Source organism: Corylus avellana, chromosome ca10 (assembly GCF_901000735.1).
Source record: "Corylus avellana chromosome ca10, CavTom2PMs-1.0".
Lineage (NCBI taxonomy): Eukaryota > Viridiplantae > Streptophyta > Magnoliopsida > Fagales > Betulaceae > Corylus > Corylus avellana.
The window spans coordinates 1,656,012-1,673,012 of record NC_081550.1 but is presented as its reverse complement, the minus strand read 5'-3'; the positions used below and the strand labels follow the sequence as shown (position 1 = coordinate 1,673,012).

The 17,001-nt window shown below is 34.4% G+C and overlaps 2 protein-coding genes across 3 annotated transcripts; one reads left to right on the top strand and one right to left on the bottom strand.

The window, feature by feature from the left end:
* Positions 1-2,076: 2,076 nt before the first annotated feature.
* Positions 2,077-7,467, bottom strand: LOC132164085 (disease resistance protein RPV1-like). Its single transcript, XM_059574503.1, has 5 exons — positions 6,926-7,467; positions 5,283-6,387; positions 3,978-4,253; positions 2,872-3,888; positions 2,077-2,784 (listed from the first exon to the last, which is right to left on the bottom strand). Exons 1-5 carry the CDS (start codon positions 7,402-7,404, stop codon positions 2,155-2,157), a joined length of 3,507 nt encoding a protein of 1,168 aa, XP_059430486.1. The 5' UTR covers positions 7,405-7,467; the 3' UTR covers positions 2,077-2,154.
* Positions 7,468-7,961: 494 nt separating this feature from the next.
* Positions 7,962-14,614, top strand: LOC132164045 (disease resistance protein RPV1-like). 2 transcript variants are annotated; one of them, XM_059574453.1, is made up of 6 exons: positions 7,962-8,137; positions 8,213-8,546; positions 9,018-10,119; positions 11,753-12,028; positions 12,293-13,309; positions 13,408-14,614. In XM_059574453.1, exons 1-6 carry the CDS (start codon positions 8,044-8,046, stop codon positions 14,029-14,031), a joined length of 3,447 nt encoding a protein of 1,148 aa, XP_059430436.1. In that variant the 5' UTR covers positions 7,962-8,043; the 3' UTR covers positions 14,032-14,614. The 2 variants fall into 2 exon arrangements, with proteins under 2 accessions (XP_059430436.1, XP_059430437.1); XM_059574454.1 differs by lacking the exon at positions 11,753-12,028 and having other exon boundaries at positions 7,962-8,546.
* Positions 14,615-17,001: the final 2,387 nt, after the last annotated feature.

Sequence of the window (17,001 nt, the reverse complement as noted above, 5' to 3'; positions counted from 1 at the left end):
ACTGAGTAATGACTCTTCAATATAACTTCAATAGACACAGAGAAGTACTCGACGCGGCAGTGAATGATATAATAATATAATTACAAGTTGGTCCTATAATAATAAACAATCTTGAAAGATGAGAAAAAAGCATACGCGTTGGTCAAAGAAAGAAGGAAATTTCTTGGCAACTTCCACACGGTGACTTTACTTGGAGGAGAAAATTAATTAGGATAAATATTAAAATAGATAGCGCATGCGTTGGGAAACAAAAAAGATGAAGCTATTTTTCATTTTTATTTTTTTAAGATGATTATTAAATAATTTGTAGGGCCTACAATTTTATTTATGTGCATTTATTTTCCATTTTCATTTATGAAAATAATTATTTAATTCATAGGACTTATATGAATTTCTATGGTTTTTTTTTATTAAAAGAATTAAAATTTTTATTTTAAAAAAAATAAAATTGTAGGACTCAACTGATTGCAGACAAAGTTATGAATTGTGACATAACCATGTCTGCTACAAAGCTCGTGAAAGGAAAAAGATAGGCGCAGTAATCGAGTCAGGTTTCATCGAATCATCATTCATACGATCGAAAGGACCATAGGAGCCCTTTAGGGCGGTGTAAAGATGCCGTGTTTTTTTTTTGTTTTTTCTAAGCCAATAAAAATAGTTACTTGATTAAAACATTAAAAATCGGATGGGCTCCTGAACTAATCAGACTCAAAATAAAAATTACTGTAAACAATATAAAGAAAAGTAGAAAATAGGTCCTCTAAAGGTAGTAAAAAGCAGTTTAAACACAGAGACGGAATAAACAGGCAGGAGTTTCAACCCAGCCCTAACACCCGCAAGGTAAAGGCAACCACCAAGGAGAGACCGCGGTAAAAAAGGCACTATAAAGACATCAGGATCCAAAAAGAAAATAACACTCTAAATTTTAGTTTAAGAAACCAAGTAACAAAAAGACACAAAGCAATTAAAGCAGCCAAAAAACTCAAAAATTAGCAGCTTCGGCGGAAGGCGTGACGGAAGAAAGCGGTGTGGAAGAGCTGACCCGGGCGTGGGGTCCACGATGCCGCGATCAAGTTGCATCAAAAAGAAAAAAAAAAATACAAGATCGTAGAAAGGTAGTGGGAAATGAAAGAAAGCATGGCCCATTGCATTTGCACTGTAGAAAGCACACGCGTTGGGGAAAAAAAAAAAGAAGAAGAAGCTATTTTTCATTTTTTATTTTTGAAGATGATTATTAATTTGTAGGACCTACACTTTCATTTTGAATTCATTTTCCATTTCCATTTATGAAAATAATTATTGAATTTGTAGGACTTATACTTTTACTTATGTGAATTCATTTTCTATTTTTGAAAATAATTATTAAATCTATAGGACTATAAGTTAACATGCACAATTTCTCAAACACTAGAGATGGACTCTAGGCATTTATTCTATGAAAGACATTCATTATATATGAAAAACAATACCATCAATATATAATGTACTTACAATTATTCAAACACTTAATTGTTGTGGGACAATTACGATAATAACATATTACTACGGCCATATCTGAAGTTTCAATGACTCATCATTCTCGGCTAGGAGACTCGTGGATCCTATATTCAACATGATCAGTTGATAATTTAATAAAAGCATTACAAATCTGTTGATTTTATTTTTTTTTTTTTTTGAGCTACAAATCCGTTGATAGTTTGAGAAGAAAAATATAGTTTTTTTTTCCCAATAATTGAAAATTACTTCTCTTTTTTTTTTTTCCCAATAATTCATTGGTTTCAATCAAAGTTTGAAATATATATATATATAAATATATATCAGCTCCAGGAATACATACACCCAAAAGACATGCCCTATTTAAAATCCTTCAAAACCCAAATAGACGATAATGCGTGATAACTAACAAATATATTGAAGTAAAAAATAAAAAACAGAAACAAAAAACCCAAGAAACAACATGGATTTGTAGGTTTACCAAAAAACCATTTAGAATTGATTAATTGGATTTCACGGGCAACATGAATCAGGCAGAGAACCCATTTCTCAAACAGAACAAAAAAAAAAAAAAAATTGAAGTATTAAGATTTTCACGACTCATCAACGTGAATAACATTATTATGTCATGTGAAACCAGAAAATTGATCATAGATGTACTTACAGGCATGTAGTATCACAACTAAAGGTTAAGGAACGCCTCTTCTGTTGTGGGTGCCAATTGGATTCCAAGTTGTGATCTTCGTCATCAAGATGCCTCTTTGAGAGTTGAAAATCGTCTATTAATAAATCTACTGAATTTTTAATTTCTTCATCGGGTATATCCAAATGGTCATTAACATGCTCATGGAGCACACCCGGATCATCCTTTGCATTCTTTTCGATCTTGTATATCATATGGACTCCGCAACTTTTAAAGAGTACTGAATCTGAACGACTATAAAACTCAACTCGAAGATTGTCCCCCTTCAGTTCAGAAGATTCTAGAACAGAGTACTGCAGCCATACATGATCTGAGCCCATGAAATTAAGTACTCTTCCTCCAATAGAAGTTGGGGCACCTTCATCGATGATGTTAACACCAATATAAGCAATGGGGTCTTCTGGGGAGATCGCAGTGGTTCCCATAACAGCACAAAAAGCAATTCCTTTGATCTCATCCAAATGCAGGTGCCCAGTAATATCTATTTCACATGACTTATTTTTTGAAGTCTCGTTACGATAGCTTAACCAGTCTGGAATCCTGTTTCCCGGAAAGAGAATGCCACCAACGTAGTCCTTAAGATGTCCCTATTAACCAAATATGATGAATTTGCAGCAATATAACCTATAAACCAAAAGCACATAGAAACATGTACAAGAGAGAGAGAGATATACCTCATCCCATGAAGGATTTGTCACTTGATTCCCTATATTCACAAGCATTTTGTAGCATCTGGACAAGTCAATCCATTCTAAAGCTTGTAACTCGCTTGTATTGAATTGATATTTTTTTGATACTTCCGGAAAACTTTCCAATGAAACACATCCACTAGCATCTATGTCTTCTATATTTGGTGGAAGTTCTACAATTTCTTGAAGTTGCTTGCAATCCACCAGTATAAGGGACTTCAATCCAACAAATCTTTTGATGCATGCAGGAAGACTAACAATATTACTCTTTGATAGAATTAAATTTTCTAAACTGGAAAAGCAATTAAGTATCTCAAGGAAATCTGACTTTGCTAGGCAACAATTTTCAAGATCCAAATATGTTAGTGCTGGAAGCCCTATTGAGGAGCAACCATCATTTAAAATGCTTGAATTCGTTGGAGGTGGCAATGAAAATAGTTTTGTACTTGACAAAACTTCATATGTGTTCGCTAACACATTTGAGGGCATGGATTGTCTTTCATCCCTCCTCACCTTTGTTGGAAGCTTAACATGTTCTGAACAATTTGTGAGAGAAAGAATCTCTAGATGTTGTAATTGAAGAATGCTACTTGGGAGATGCATAAGGTTTTTGCAACCGCTTAGATATAACTGGCGAAGCCCAGTCAAATACCCAATGGATGAAGGCAGTTCCTTTATAGCAGTGTCATTTAATGTAATGTCTCTTAAGCTCTCCATTTGAATCTCAGTTTCAGGAAAGTTTTGAAGGCTTGAGCAACCATCAAGGTAAAGCATTTCTAGAGATTTTAACTTGAGACTTCTTGGCAAAGAGATAAGATTAGAGCATGCGCGAACTGACAAATAGGAAAGCTTATCAAGGAATCCAAGAGAGTCATGAACCTCAACTAAACTGTTACATTCAAAAAGAGTAAACTCTTCTAAATGGGGGATACCTGAAATATCAGGCATTTTTGTGAAGAAATTACACTTAGTGAATGCCATAATCCTCATGTTTTGGAAATTCTGTAAAGCAAAAAAGAATGGATAAATTAGGTTCAAAGAAGTTTACAACATAATTTAAAGGAAATAAATAAAGAAAATAATGATTGTACCTTGAATCCCTGCTTCAATTCCTTAAAGGGGCTATTATCTATTTTAAAAACGACGAGTTTCTTTCCATGAAAATTGGATGGCAAAGATTGTAGAGGACATTCTGCCCAATCAAGCACTCTTAACTCATTAGAGAGATAACTAGGCCTTCTAGAAAAGCATGCATTACGATTTATAAACAATCTGAGCATCTTCATCTTTATGAAGGGTTCGGAACTTAAGCATATCAAGTCTCTTTGAGGCAACTCTATCAAAATGCCTTCAATTTTGTTTGTTCCCTAATAAGACAATGCATAAATGTGTCAATAAAATCAAACATAAACTTCCTCATATTTTATCATGTGGTAGAATTATAATTTATGTTTGTGACTTTGTGAAAATGAAATAAATTTATGCTTCATTCGATTGGCTTAGTATGTGATTATTATTATTATTATTATTTTTAAGGAAAAACTACGCCTAATCACCCTAAACTGACATCTCTTTTACACTAAGACATCCAAATTTGGTTCCCTCAAACTACAACTTCGTTAATTGTTACACCTTTTGTTAGCATATGGTGTTAAATGGATGAAAAATCTCAAGCATGTTGTGCAAGTGCCGGTTCTTCACTTGAACTACCCAAATTATCAATAAAAAATATGAAAATCTAAAAGAGGAAAAAGAACAAGGAAAAAAAAAAAGAGAAAGAAGGCTGAGAGGGTATTTCCAAATGTATGTTTAATTAGTTTTTATTTTTTAATAATTATAATGGGGGCAACTATGGTATTTCAAAAGTAAAAATGGGGTTGTTGCGGGAAGAATGAATAAAAATGGTCATGCTCGTACGAGACACTTGACCACTTTTTTTTTTTTTATCAATTTTAACATTTGACGTTGATTGAATTGTTTTTTTGACAAGCATGGTAGTTTAGTGCCATAAATGAAAATGTGGTGATGCTTAAGGGCCAAAAGAATATTTTTCCCTTGTTTTTATATTGGGATGTCCCAAATTAAGTGACCATACTCAAAATGTCAAATAAATAAATAAATAAATAAATAATATTTACCTATTACTCTTATCTCTTTACAGAAGAAAAGACATGATGCTCATGAAAAGAATGTATGTCTCTTAAATAGGGTAAAAGGCAATTGCCAAGGATGACTTATTTTCTGTTCTTAATTAATGGCATTCTACTTACGAATGGTGTGTGTGTGCGCGTGTGCTGTGTGTATTCGTGGAATGGTGTGCATGTTATGTCTGTGTATTTCTCCACATCCATTTTTACAAATATAAAATTAAAATAATTTTTTGATGTTAGTCTTACCATATTTTCTTCTAGTACATAACGAACGTCTTCTTGAAACCACAACCTACTGCGTTTGCCTGGTTCTTTGGGCGATTCTTGACGAACAATTTCTCTACCCATATCTTGCAATAAGTCATGCATGACCAATGTATCCTCATCAATAGTTATGAGAGACTTCTCCACAAGTACTATAATACCAATATCTGGGAAGAAACCACAACCTTCTAGTATCTTAGTAACATACTTTGCATTTTTCCCTTTGAAGAAGCATGCAATGTCAAGGAAAATATTCTTCTCACTTTCCTCCAATCCATCATAACTTAGTTGAAGTTTTTCGAGAATATTTTTCTTTGGAATTCTTTTGTAATTTTCCAATGCACTTTTCCAATAGTGTATATCTCTACCATATAGATCTGAACCTAGCACGGTTAAAGCTAGTGGGAGGCCCCCAGCATAACGTAGTGCATGTTCTGTAAGGTCCACAAAATCATCATGAGGTTTGTCACTTTTGAAAGCATGTAGACTAAAGAGCTGAAAAGCTTCATTGTGATCCAATTCATTCATCTTGTATGTTAAATCAACGTTATGCTTAATTAGCAAGTGTTCATCTCTTGTTGTTATAATGATTCTACTTCCTAAACCAAACCAATTGGATTCTCCAGCTAATGCTTTTAATTGGACCAACTCATCCACATCATCAAGAACTAAAAGAACTTTTTTACAACAAAGCCTTTCCTTTATGACATTGATTCCTCGATCAACATTGCCAACCTTCAAACTTGAGTTGCCTAGGATCTCATAAAGTAGTGTCTCTTGCAATTGGACTAAGCCGAACTCTTTCATTGAAGTTTCTCTAACATTTGCAAGAAAACAACAATCTTTAAACTGGTAAGCAAACGAGTTATAGATCGCTTTGGCAATAGTTGTCTTACCAATTCCACCAGCTCCGAAGATTCCTATCATGTGTATGTCACTCATCCCAATATGTAACAGCCGCTCATTGATATCTTGTATGCGAGACTCTATTCCAACCGGATATTTGGCAACACTTAAGTATGTGTGATTTACTATTCTTGAAACCACTTGAACAATTTCGTTGATGAATTTAAATTCATTCCTACCACTGCAAAAGGTTTAAAAAATAAAAAAATTAAATGAGTTACACCTTCCACATGAAAAAGCATAGTAATATGATCTACTGACAATTTTTTTTCTTCTCTTGCAACAAGTGATAATGATAGGAGACAAGATAGGAAATAATCCTTCCTTTTCTACATCTCAATCCTCCTTGGATTGACAGTTCTCAAATGTTTAATCTTTTAGTAAATTGCATTTTTTTCATCGTGCAAACATTGAATAATCTCTAATATTCCCACTAAACTTTAGAATAAAGCAAAATACCGTAAAAGTTAAATACTAGATGCATGCAAACACTACCATTAAAATTGGTATTGAAATCTTACATTGTGAAGTGTAATCTTTATCTTTTTCACTTTTATAAGGACGCAGCTTAAAACATTCTTACATTAAAATAGTGTTTTTAATTGACTGAATTTATATAGTTGCCCAAATTAATGAGACAAATTAAATAAGAACAAAACATATATATAAGAATGAAACTTAGAGGTCTAGAATGAAGAAGCTTGCGTGGTCGAAAATACCCTTTCTCTAAATGCCACCCAGACAAATTGGCCACTTTATTCAGGGCTGCCTTCCAGTTATGCACAGTATCCTCCATGAAGCTGTCTTGGTGTTGAGCCAATGCTTCTCCAAAATTCTTTTTTTGATGCCGTACATCGGATGGATCTACTTTGTAAAACACCGGTAAAACAATTTGTTGGTTTGATTCCCTACACCGGAGGATCTCGATCAGCTCACCCAAGCACCATGTAGATGATGCATAGTTTTCAGAGAGTACAACGATTGAAGTCCTTGAATCTTTAATGGCTTTGAGAATTTCCGGTGAAATTTCTTCTTCTTCTCTAAGTTTGTCATCCATGTAGGTATAGATTCCCCTTTCACACAAAGCTTTGCATAGACGAGCAGTAAAACTGAGGTGGGTGTCTTCGCTTCTAAAGCTTAAGAATACATCGTAGGGCCATCGACGGCCGAAAGAAGAAGAGGATGATTGGAAGGCCATGGAAGAAGCTCTTGGCGTATGAAAGCCTGATTATTATTTACAGCAGCGACAAAGCGACTCATCTATTTCCATGGCCTTGGCTTTTACATCCCATCATCTTTTCTTTATTCAAAGCAACCTCTTTTTTAGCCGTAGGATACGAATATAAAAAAGATAGAATTTTTCGTACTGTCACGTCTCTTGATGCTTTTTAATAGGCTGTTAAGAAAATTCCTAAAATTCAATTCGTAAAAAATTTATATCCATAAAAATAAAAAATAAAAAATAAAAAAAGAATAAAAGATCGCGTGCTCTGATGGGGGTGAGTCTCGGGGCAAATAATACGCCATTGGATTCGCGTTTGGTCGGGGAAGGGCCCGCGTTGCTGCACTTACATCAACGCAGTTTCAGAACCGGGAAATAATTCGCCATGAATTTCTTGTCGTTTATGTGACGTTCATCCGTTTAAAAATCTTCTAATCTTCTCATTTTTCTTTGATTAAATTCAACGCGCATTCTTTATTCCTTTTTATATTTTTTTGTTTTTAATATTCTTTTCCTTCTAGAGATTGCTTTACTAAAAATATGATAAAAATAGAAAGGTAGGCATCGTCTTCTCCATATCTCTCTGAAGTAGCAGTAATCAGCCTTACAGACAAAATGGCTTCTTCCATGGCCTTCCAAGCAGCCTCTTCCTCACCCTCTTCTTCTTTCACCCGTCGATGGCCTTACGATGTATTCTTGAGCTTTGGAGGTGAGTATGCCTGCGACAGTTTTACTGCTAATCTATACAAAGCTTTGTGTGAAAAGGGTATCCATATTTACATAGATCACAAACTTCAAGGAGGAGATGAGATTTCACCAACACTTCTCAAAGCCATTAAAGAGTCAAGAACTTCAATCGTTGTGCTCTCTGAAAAGTATGCATCATCCACATGTTGCTTGGCCGAGCTGATGGAGATCCTTGAGTGTAGGAAAACAAAGCAACAAATCGTTCTACCAGTATTTTACAAAGTTGATCCATCGGAAGTACGGCATCAAATAAAAAGTTTTGGTAAAGCATTGGATAAACATGAAGAGAGATTCAAAGAGGATACATTCCAGAGATGGAAGGCAGCCCTGAATAAAGTGGCCAATTTGTCAGGGTGGCATTTACAGAAAAGGTATTTCTCACTCACTCTAAGTAATTCGTTATTCATTTTACGAGAATAAAAAAAATTCGAGGAACATGAATATAGAAATATTAATTGAAATGGATGGTGAACTAAATAAAACATTCTAATGAAAAAAAAAAAATGTATTAAGAAATGCAATGACATTTTAGAGTAAATAGCGAAAAAATACTCTTGGTAAGTATCAACAAAGGCAAAAGCAAATTTCAGAATGGAACAAAAAAATTAAAGAAGTTTAATAATACATATAAAGACTATGAAAAGTATGACTCTAATTGAGGGAAGACTTGTGGTCAATCTATTCGAGGATTGAGATTTAGGGAAGGAAGGATTATATCCTATCTCATTGCCTACCATTGTCATTTGTTACAAGAGAGAAAAAAATAATTGTAAGTGGATCAGGTTCCTATGTCTTTTCATATGATTACTTTAACTCATTAAATGTTGTTATATCTTTTGCAGTGGAAGGAATGAATCTAAATGCGTCCATGAAATTGTTCGAGTCATCTTAAGAATAGTAAGTCATACATACTTAAAGGTCGCCAAGTATCCAGTTGGATTAGAGTCTCATGTACAAGAAATCAATGCACTTTTAAATATTGGGGAGAGTGATATACGCATGTTAGGAATCTTTGGAGTTGGTGGAATTGGTAAAACAACTATTGCCAAAGCAATCTATAACTCGATTGCTTATCAGTTTAAAGATAGTTGTTTTCTTGCAAACGTTAGAGAATCTTCAAATAAAGAGAGTGGCTTGGTTCAATTGCAAGAGACACTTCTATATGAGATTATAGGCGACTCAAGTTTGAAGGTTGGTAATATTCATCGAGGAATCAACGTGATAAAGGAAAGGCTTTGTTGTAAAAGGATCCTTTTAGTTCTTGATGATGTGGATCAGTTGGTCCAATTAGAAATATTATCTGGAAAAAAAGATTGGTTTGGTTTGGGAAGTAGAATTATCATAACAACTAGAGATGAACATTTACTAACTAAGCATAAAGTTGATTTAACATACAAGATGAATGAATTGGATCACAAAGAAGCTCTTCAGCTCTTTAGTCGACACGCCTTCCAAAGTGACATACCTAATGATGAATTTGTGGAATTCACAAAACTTGCATTACGTTATGCTGGGGGCCTCCCACTAGCTTTAGAAGTGCTGGGTTCATATCTATATGGAAGAGATGCACATCATTGGAAAAGTGCATTAGAAAAGTATAAAAAAATTCCTGGAAAAGATATTCATGAAAAACTTAGAATAAGTTATGATGGGTTGGAGGAAAGTGAGAAGAATATCTTCCTTGACATTGCATGTTTTTTCAAAGGAGAGGATGTGGAATATGTCTCTAAAATACTAGAGAGTTGTGGTTTCTTTCCAGATATTGGTATTAAAGTGCTTATGGAGAAGTCTCTCATAACTATGGATGATGATAGATTGGTCATGCATGACTTATTGCAAGATATGGGTAGAGAAATTGTTCGTCAAGAATCACCAAAAGAACCTGGCAAACGTAGCAGGTTGTGGATTCAGGAAGACATTCGTCATGTGCTAGAAGAAAATATGGTAAGACTCACATAAACAAAAACAAAAAACAAAAATTTCTGTGTTTGTCAAAATGAATGGAGAACACGTATGGATGCACGCGCAAACACACTAACACATGAACACGCGCACACATAGTGACATATTCATGCACAAACGCATATGTTTACGCACACACAACACACACCATTTCTCTCAAAATAGCTATTTTAGTTGTAAGAACTAAGAAGACTAAATAAATCATCATAGGCAATAAGTACATATGTAAAAAACAATATTGACAGTTTTGAGTAAGATCACTTTGGGTCATTCCTATAATAGAAACAAATTACTCAAGTCAAATTATACTTTCCCCCCATAAACTACCATTAGTGTGTCCTAACTTAAATTAGTGCAACTTAGACCCTATTTTGAAGTTTCAGTGTCAATTTGCCCCCTCCTTAAATTGTATAAAAAGCAAGTAAAATGACTAAGTCGTCCTTAACATAAGACATGCCGATTTTTTTTAGCTATAGAAATATTCTATATTATGATTTTGAAAATTGACATAATGGGTATTTAAGAATGATATTGGCGTGTGTTTTACATTTGAGATTTTTTTTTTACATAAAGGATTAATTTAGTATTTTCATATATTTTCCATCTATCTTAACGCTTGATTTGGGTAGAGGGGGAAACTAGCATCGAAACTTCAATATGAGTCCGAGTTGGGTAACTTACAACAAAGTGATAGTTTAAGGAGGTCAAGTATGACTTTTTGAAGTTTGGAGGTGTAGTCCAAGTGCAGTTTTTATTTTTTATTTTTTATTTTTTAAAGAAAATACGCTTTACCCTCGAGCTACAACCACTTTTTACACTTAGACCACCAAACTTTAGTAATTGATACCTTTCAATTACCGTCCGGTTACAAATAAGCCCCTCATTAGCAATTGACATCAACAAGGGATTTGATCACCTCCTACATGCAAAATGGGGGTGGTCGGATCATTCCCACAGCCTGTGGGGGTTGGTTTGGCCACCCCAAAAATCCCTTGGTTTCTTTTAGTTGTTTTTTGTTTTATTTTTTTAATAATTTTAATCTTTTCAGTTTTTTTTTTTTTGTTTTTTTAATTTTTTTAATAATATTAAGGGTATTTTGGAAAGTTGACACAAGAATAGTCTTGCATATATGCCAATGCAAAAATAGTCGCGTTTGGCATTCATGACTATTTTTTGTGTCAATTTTGATGCCAATTATTAACAAAGTGGTTTTTTTGTAACAAAGTAGTTGTTGTAAGGGTTCAGGTGTCACTTTTTTAAATTTGGTGGTATAAGTGTAAAAGAAGTGATAGTCGGGGTAATATGTATTTTCCCCAAAAATAAACGCAACATACTAAGCTAGATTATGAAGTATAGGTTTGTTACCATTTCATATATACATTTCCCCAAAAATAAACGCAACATACTGAGCTAGATTATGAAGTATAAGTTTGTTACCATTTCATATATACATTTCCCCAAAAATAAACGCAACATACTGAGCTAGATTATGAAGTATAAGTTTGTTACCTTTTCATATATATTTATAAACAAAATTATAATTCTAGCAAATGGTAAAATATGGAGAAGTTTATGTTTTGACCAAAATTATAATTCTTATGTATTGTCTTACTAGGAAACAAACAAAATTGAAGGCATATTGATAGAGTTGCCTGAACGAGACTTGATACAGTTGAGTTCCAAAGCCTTTATGAAGATGAAAATGCTCAGATTGTTTATAAGTCGTAATGCATATTTTTCCGGAAGGCCTAATTATCTCTCTAATGAGTTAAGATTGCTTGATTGGGCCGAATGTCCTTTGCAATCTTTGCCATCTAATTTTCATGGAAAAAAACTCGTTGTGTTTAGAATGCATAATAGCCTCTACAAGGAACCGGATGAGGGATTCAAGGTACAATTATTATTTTTATATATTTTCCTTTAAATTATGTTGTAAACAGGGGCAGAACTACGTTCATGCATGGGGTAGTAGTCCCCAAAATTTTTAAAATTTCTTAATATATATATAATGAAATAGACCCTTCAAAACTAATTTTTTACCTCCCAAAACTTTTTTTTTTTTTTGTTTATAGTTTCCCCCCACACTTGAAATTCTAGTTCTGCCCTTGGTTGTAAACTTATGTAAAGCTAATTTATCCTCTCATTTTGTTTACAGAATTTTCAAAACATGAAGATTATGGAATTCTCTGAGTGTCATTTTCTAACAAAAATTCCGGATATGTCAAGGACCCCAAATTTAGAGAAATTATCGCTTTTTGAATGTGAAAGTTTAGTTGAAGTTCATGACTCAGTTGGATTCCATGATAAGCTTGCCTCTTTGACAATTATGAAATGCTCAAATCTTATCAGCTTGCCAAGAAGCCTCAAGTTGAGATCTTTAGAAGCTCTTTACCTTGATGATTGCTCAAGCCTTCAGAACTTTCCTGAAATTGATATAGAAATGGAATGCTTAAGATACATTTCATTCAGCGACATTCTTATAAAAGATCTGCCTTCATCCATTGGGTATCTCACTGGGCTTCGCCAATTATATATAAAGAATTGCCCAAACCTTATGCATCTCCCAAGTAGCATTCTTCAATTGCAACATCTTGAGGAACTTTCTATCGAAAATTGTTCAGAACTTTTCAAGCTTCCAACTAAGGTGAGGGATGAAAGACAATCCTTGCCCTCAATTGTGTCCATAAAGGAATCTGAAATTTCATCAAGTACAGAATTACTGTCGTTGCTACCTCCAACAAATGCAAGCAATTTAGACAATGGTTGTTCCTCAACAGTGTTTCCAGCACTGAGAGATTTGGATCTTGACAACTGTATGCACTTATCAAAATCAGATTTCCTTGACATACTTGATTGCTTTTCCGCTTTGGAACGCTTAAATCTATCTGGGAGTGATATTGTCAGTCTTCCTACATGCATCAAAAGCTTTGTTAGATTGAGGGGCCTTCTATTGAATGATTGCAAGCAACTTCAAGAAGTTCTAGAACTTCCACCAAATATAGAAAGTATAAGAGCTAGTGGATGCGTTTCATTGGAAAGTTTTCCAGAAGTATCAAAAAAATTTCAGTTCGATACAAGCGAGTTACGAGCGTTAGATTTGATTGACTTGTCTAGATGCTACAAAATGCTTGTGAATATAGGGAATCCTGAGGCAAATCCTTTATCGGATGAGGTGTGTGTCTCTCTCTCTCTCTCTCACTATTTTATACGTGTTTGTGTGCCTTGGTTTATAGATTATATTGCTGAAAATTCATGATCTTCATTTAATAGGAACACCTGAAGGACTACTTTGGTGGCATTATATTTCCGGGAAATAAGATTCCAGATTGGTTCAGCTATCGTAACGAGAATTCAAATAGAAAGTGGTGTGAAATAGATATTACTGGGGTCCTGTATTTGGATGAGATCACAAGAATTGCTTTTTGTGCTGTTATTGGACCCATTCCTGCAATCTCCCCTGAAGACGGCATTCTTAATGTTGAGGTTAGCATCACCGGTAAAGGTTGCCCAACTTATATTGCAAGAGTTACAATTAATTATTTAATGAACTCAGATCATGTATGGCTGGAGTACTCCACTCTAGAATTTTCTGAGCTGGAGGCGGGCAATCTGGGATTTGAGTTTTTTGTTGATTCACGTTCATTGTTCATTAAAAGTTGTGGAGTCCATCTGATACTCGATGAGGATGTTGATGTCTATTCGGATGTAGCTGATGAAGAAATTAAAAATTCAGGAGATTCAATCGATGGTATTCAACCCTCCAAGAGGCATCATGATGATGATGATGATGACGACGATTGTGACTTGGAATCCAATTGGTACACACAACATAAGAGGCTTTCTTCAACCTTGGGTGAATCACAACTAAACCAATCAGGTAACTCCCAACGCTAAAACCTGCCAGCATTTTTTAGCTGAGCCAATTCATGGAGATGGATTTGGAAGAAACTCCTGCTCTCCATGGATACCGTATGCCTACTGAGTGGGGAACCCATTCACAATGTTAGATGGGTTTGGCCTGTGAGTACATCTTGTGGTTTTTTAGAACATGTTGCTTCAGCTTGACTTTGAGAACAAGGAGACGATTGATTACTAATTAGTCTTAATGGTTTAATTAGAAATCAATTATGTTTCTAACCAGCTCTTGTATCACCACAACAACGAGGTTTGATAATTGTGGCATATTGGTGGTTCTGTCTCCTTTCATATGAAATGATGCTCGGGAGCTGCATGGTACTGCCTTAATAGGGGTGTCAAAATTTTCTGCCTTTGGACCACCGAGTGCCGACCGGCCTGCCATCGACACAGTTCCGAATCCGTGTAGGCCGTTTTCCGACGCAAGTGGGCGGAATTTTGTTTTTAGTTTCCGAACCCTTTGGCCCTTGTTTAATTCATAAATTCCTAGAAACCACAGTACCTCAATTCAAGTAGATACACAACTGATGTTATGTATTCACTATTGCTTGTCTTCTTTAAATGGCCGATTTTCTCTTGCTTATGGTCAACTTTTTGCCTAGTTCATGTGTCGGCATTTATGCACGTTTAATCACTCCATTTATGTTTCACAAAGCATTAACGCAATTAATTTAATGTTGTGGGGGGGAATATAGTTGCTAATTGGTCCACTGCAACCTGACAACTGGATATAGTTGGTGCTATACATTTAGATGCCAAACATCTGCAAAATGATTGGCTTATTATATATTGCCGTCGCTTTTTAATGTGAAAGTGGGAACAACTGTTCTCAGTTTGGTCGGCTCGGGAAGCTTTTAAATAATTGTTTGGTAAAAAAATTAAAAACGCTTTTAAAGGTTCAAAAAAAATCTAAAAATAGTGTAAATGTACTTTTACCAAAAGTTACATTTTGAAGCTTTTGCCAAAAAGTGATTTTCCAAATGCAATACCAAACAGGTTCTAAGCTTTCTATTAGTGAGCGAGGGCTGCTAAGACACTTTTTTAAATTCTCTTTCCCAAATGATCGACCCATTCATTTAAGAAAAAATATATATATAAATCTATTTATTTATTGAATGAACCAGATCATTTGGAAAAAGGAATTTGGAAAAAAGTATTGGGATGTCTAGTATTATCCTTAACGAGCTAGCACACGGTAAATTTGGGCAAAGGTTTGCAAATTGGATTGAAGCAAAATTTTCAAATTACACTTGATTAAAGTTATATCGGTCGGCCCTTAAAAGTACGTTATTTTCACATACATTTTAATTTACGACTCTAAGTTAAATACATTGTAATCATGTGTATACAAGTTCTCGAACACTATTTTCATGCAAAGTTGGTTTTTAAGAATGAATTTATTTGAAATTTATATCATTTGGTATCAAAGTCAAACATCACATTACGGGTTCGAGTCATAAAAGAGATAACATATAAGATAGAATAAACCATAGTAGATTAGTTCAACTAAAGATTTGTATTATGTTTTTAAAATATGTGATTCTCATGCAATGCAATGTTTAAACGCTCTAAAAATAAATGTGAAATTAATAGTATGAACTAAGGAAATTTAATCCCAGACGCAAGTAAATTAAGGGCAAACGTTTTTGTGGTGTGGATCCTATGATTAAGGCAGGGTGAATTTAGCAAGGATTTTTCAGACTACTAGAAAGGGCTTTTTGTAAATGTCAAGTTTCAAACATCAGCACCAGGGAATTGGATTACGTCAATCAAGTGATCCGTGCCCTTTCTTTTTTCTTCAGATTTTGAGTGCGTGAGACCGATCGATAGCGACACTGCTACAGATATTTTGATCAGTTTTACGGTAAAAGATAATAATTTATATTTCACATATGGTTTTCACACATGTTTGTGAATATACTTTTTTGGATGAATAATGTTTGTGAATATTATATGCTTTATATATATAATAGGCTATATTAAAAGAATTACTTTTTTTTTAAAAAAAAATAATAATAATTCATTTGCGTTGATAAAAAAAAAAATAATAATTCATTTGCGTTGATACAATTTCCGGTATGGTGCAAACGCTTTCTTTAAGGTAGCTTGATATTCGTTGGTGCGTTGGCAAATACTCCTCCAATGCCTAAGTTAGTTCCATTGATCAAAGTGTATGCCATTGAGTCTAGGTTTCATATCTGTCGTTGGTGCCTATTTATAGGCTAAATAGTTGAGCCAAATATGATATATTGGCTGAGGATCCGGGATCTAATACGGATGAGTATTGCTGCACATGATTGGGGCCTTTAATGCCATCTTATCCTTATTTAGAAAGATACCACATCTGTATCTCCCTCTTTCGCCATCGTGAATTGGGATATTCAAATCTAATCGTATTTGCTCACAAATTTTTTTCTTAGGGGGAATGCTAGCACCCTTCATGGGATACCGTTATCCCATGCCTTTAATTTTCGGGACTGCCTTGGCTTCTGAAAATCTTTCTGCTAGTTAACCAACCACTTTATTTCGAGCCATACGACTGTTGATACTCCCAACCCCTTGGTCCTACAAAACAAGCTCATGGGCATGTGTTGACGATATTACTCCCAACAATTTGTAATCCTACTAAGAAAATACCTAAATCGCCTATATTAAAAGAGTGACCTATTGCAATAATTCTTTTAAAATGGATACTAATCAACCAATTTAACTTGTTGATATATGCTGAGTTACTTTTTACTTGGGAGCCAATAGGTAGGGCCGTGATTCTAAGCACGCCGGCATGCTTAGAATGCCATGCCATTTTCATTTTTTTAAAAAAATTTTAATATTAAAAAAAAAAAAAAAAAAATTTGCCGGTGTGCCATCTCTTTACTTCACCCCAATAGGTAATGTGTACATCCAAAACTTGATGTTGATATGTGCAGCACCACCCACCACATCAAACTT

Excerpts from the sequence above, each read along its gene's own strand:
- LOC132164085 (XM_059574503.1), bottom strand. The coding sequence starts at position 7,404 with ATGGCCTTCCAATCATCCTCTTCTTCTTTCGGCCGTCGATGGCCCTAC. Across the intron at positions 4,254-5,282 it reads ATGTACTAGAAGAAAATATG|GGAACAAACAAAATTGAAGG; the intron begins GTAAGACTAACA and ends TTGTCTTATTAG. Across the intron at positions 2,785-2,871 it reads CAAATCCTTCATGGGATGAG|GGACATCTTAAGGACTACGT; the intron begins GTATATCTCTCT and ends TTTGGTTAATAG.
- LOC132164045 (XM_059574453.1), top strand. The coding sequence starts at position 8,044 with ATGGCTTCTTCCATGGCCTTCCAAGCAGCCTCTTCCTCACCCTCTTCT. Across the intron at positions 8,138-8,212 it reads TGTATTCTTGAGCTTTGGAG|ATCACAAACTTCAAGGAGGA; the intron begins GTGAGTATGCCT and ends ATATTTACATAG. Across the intron at positions 10,120-11,752 it reads ATGTGCTAGAAGAAAATATG|GAAACAAACAAAATTGAAGG; the intron begins GTAAGACTCACA and ends TTGTCTTACTAG.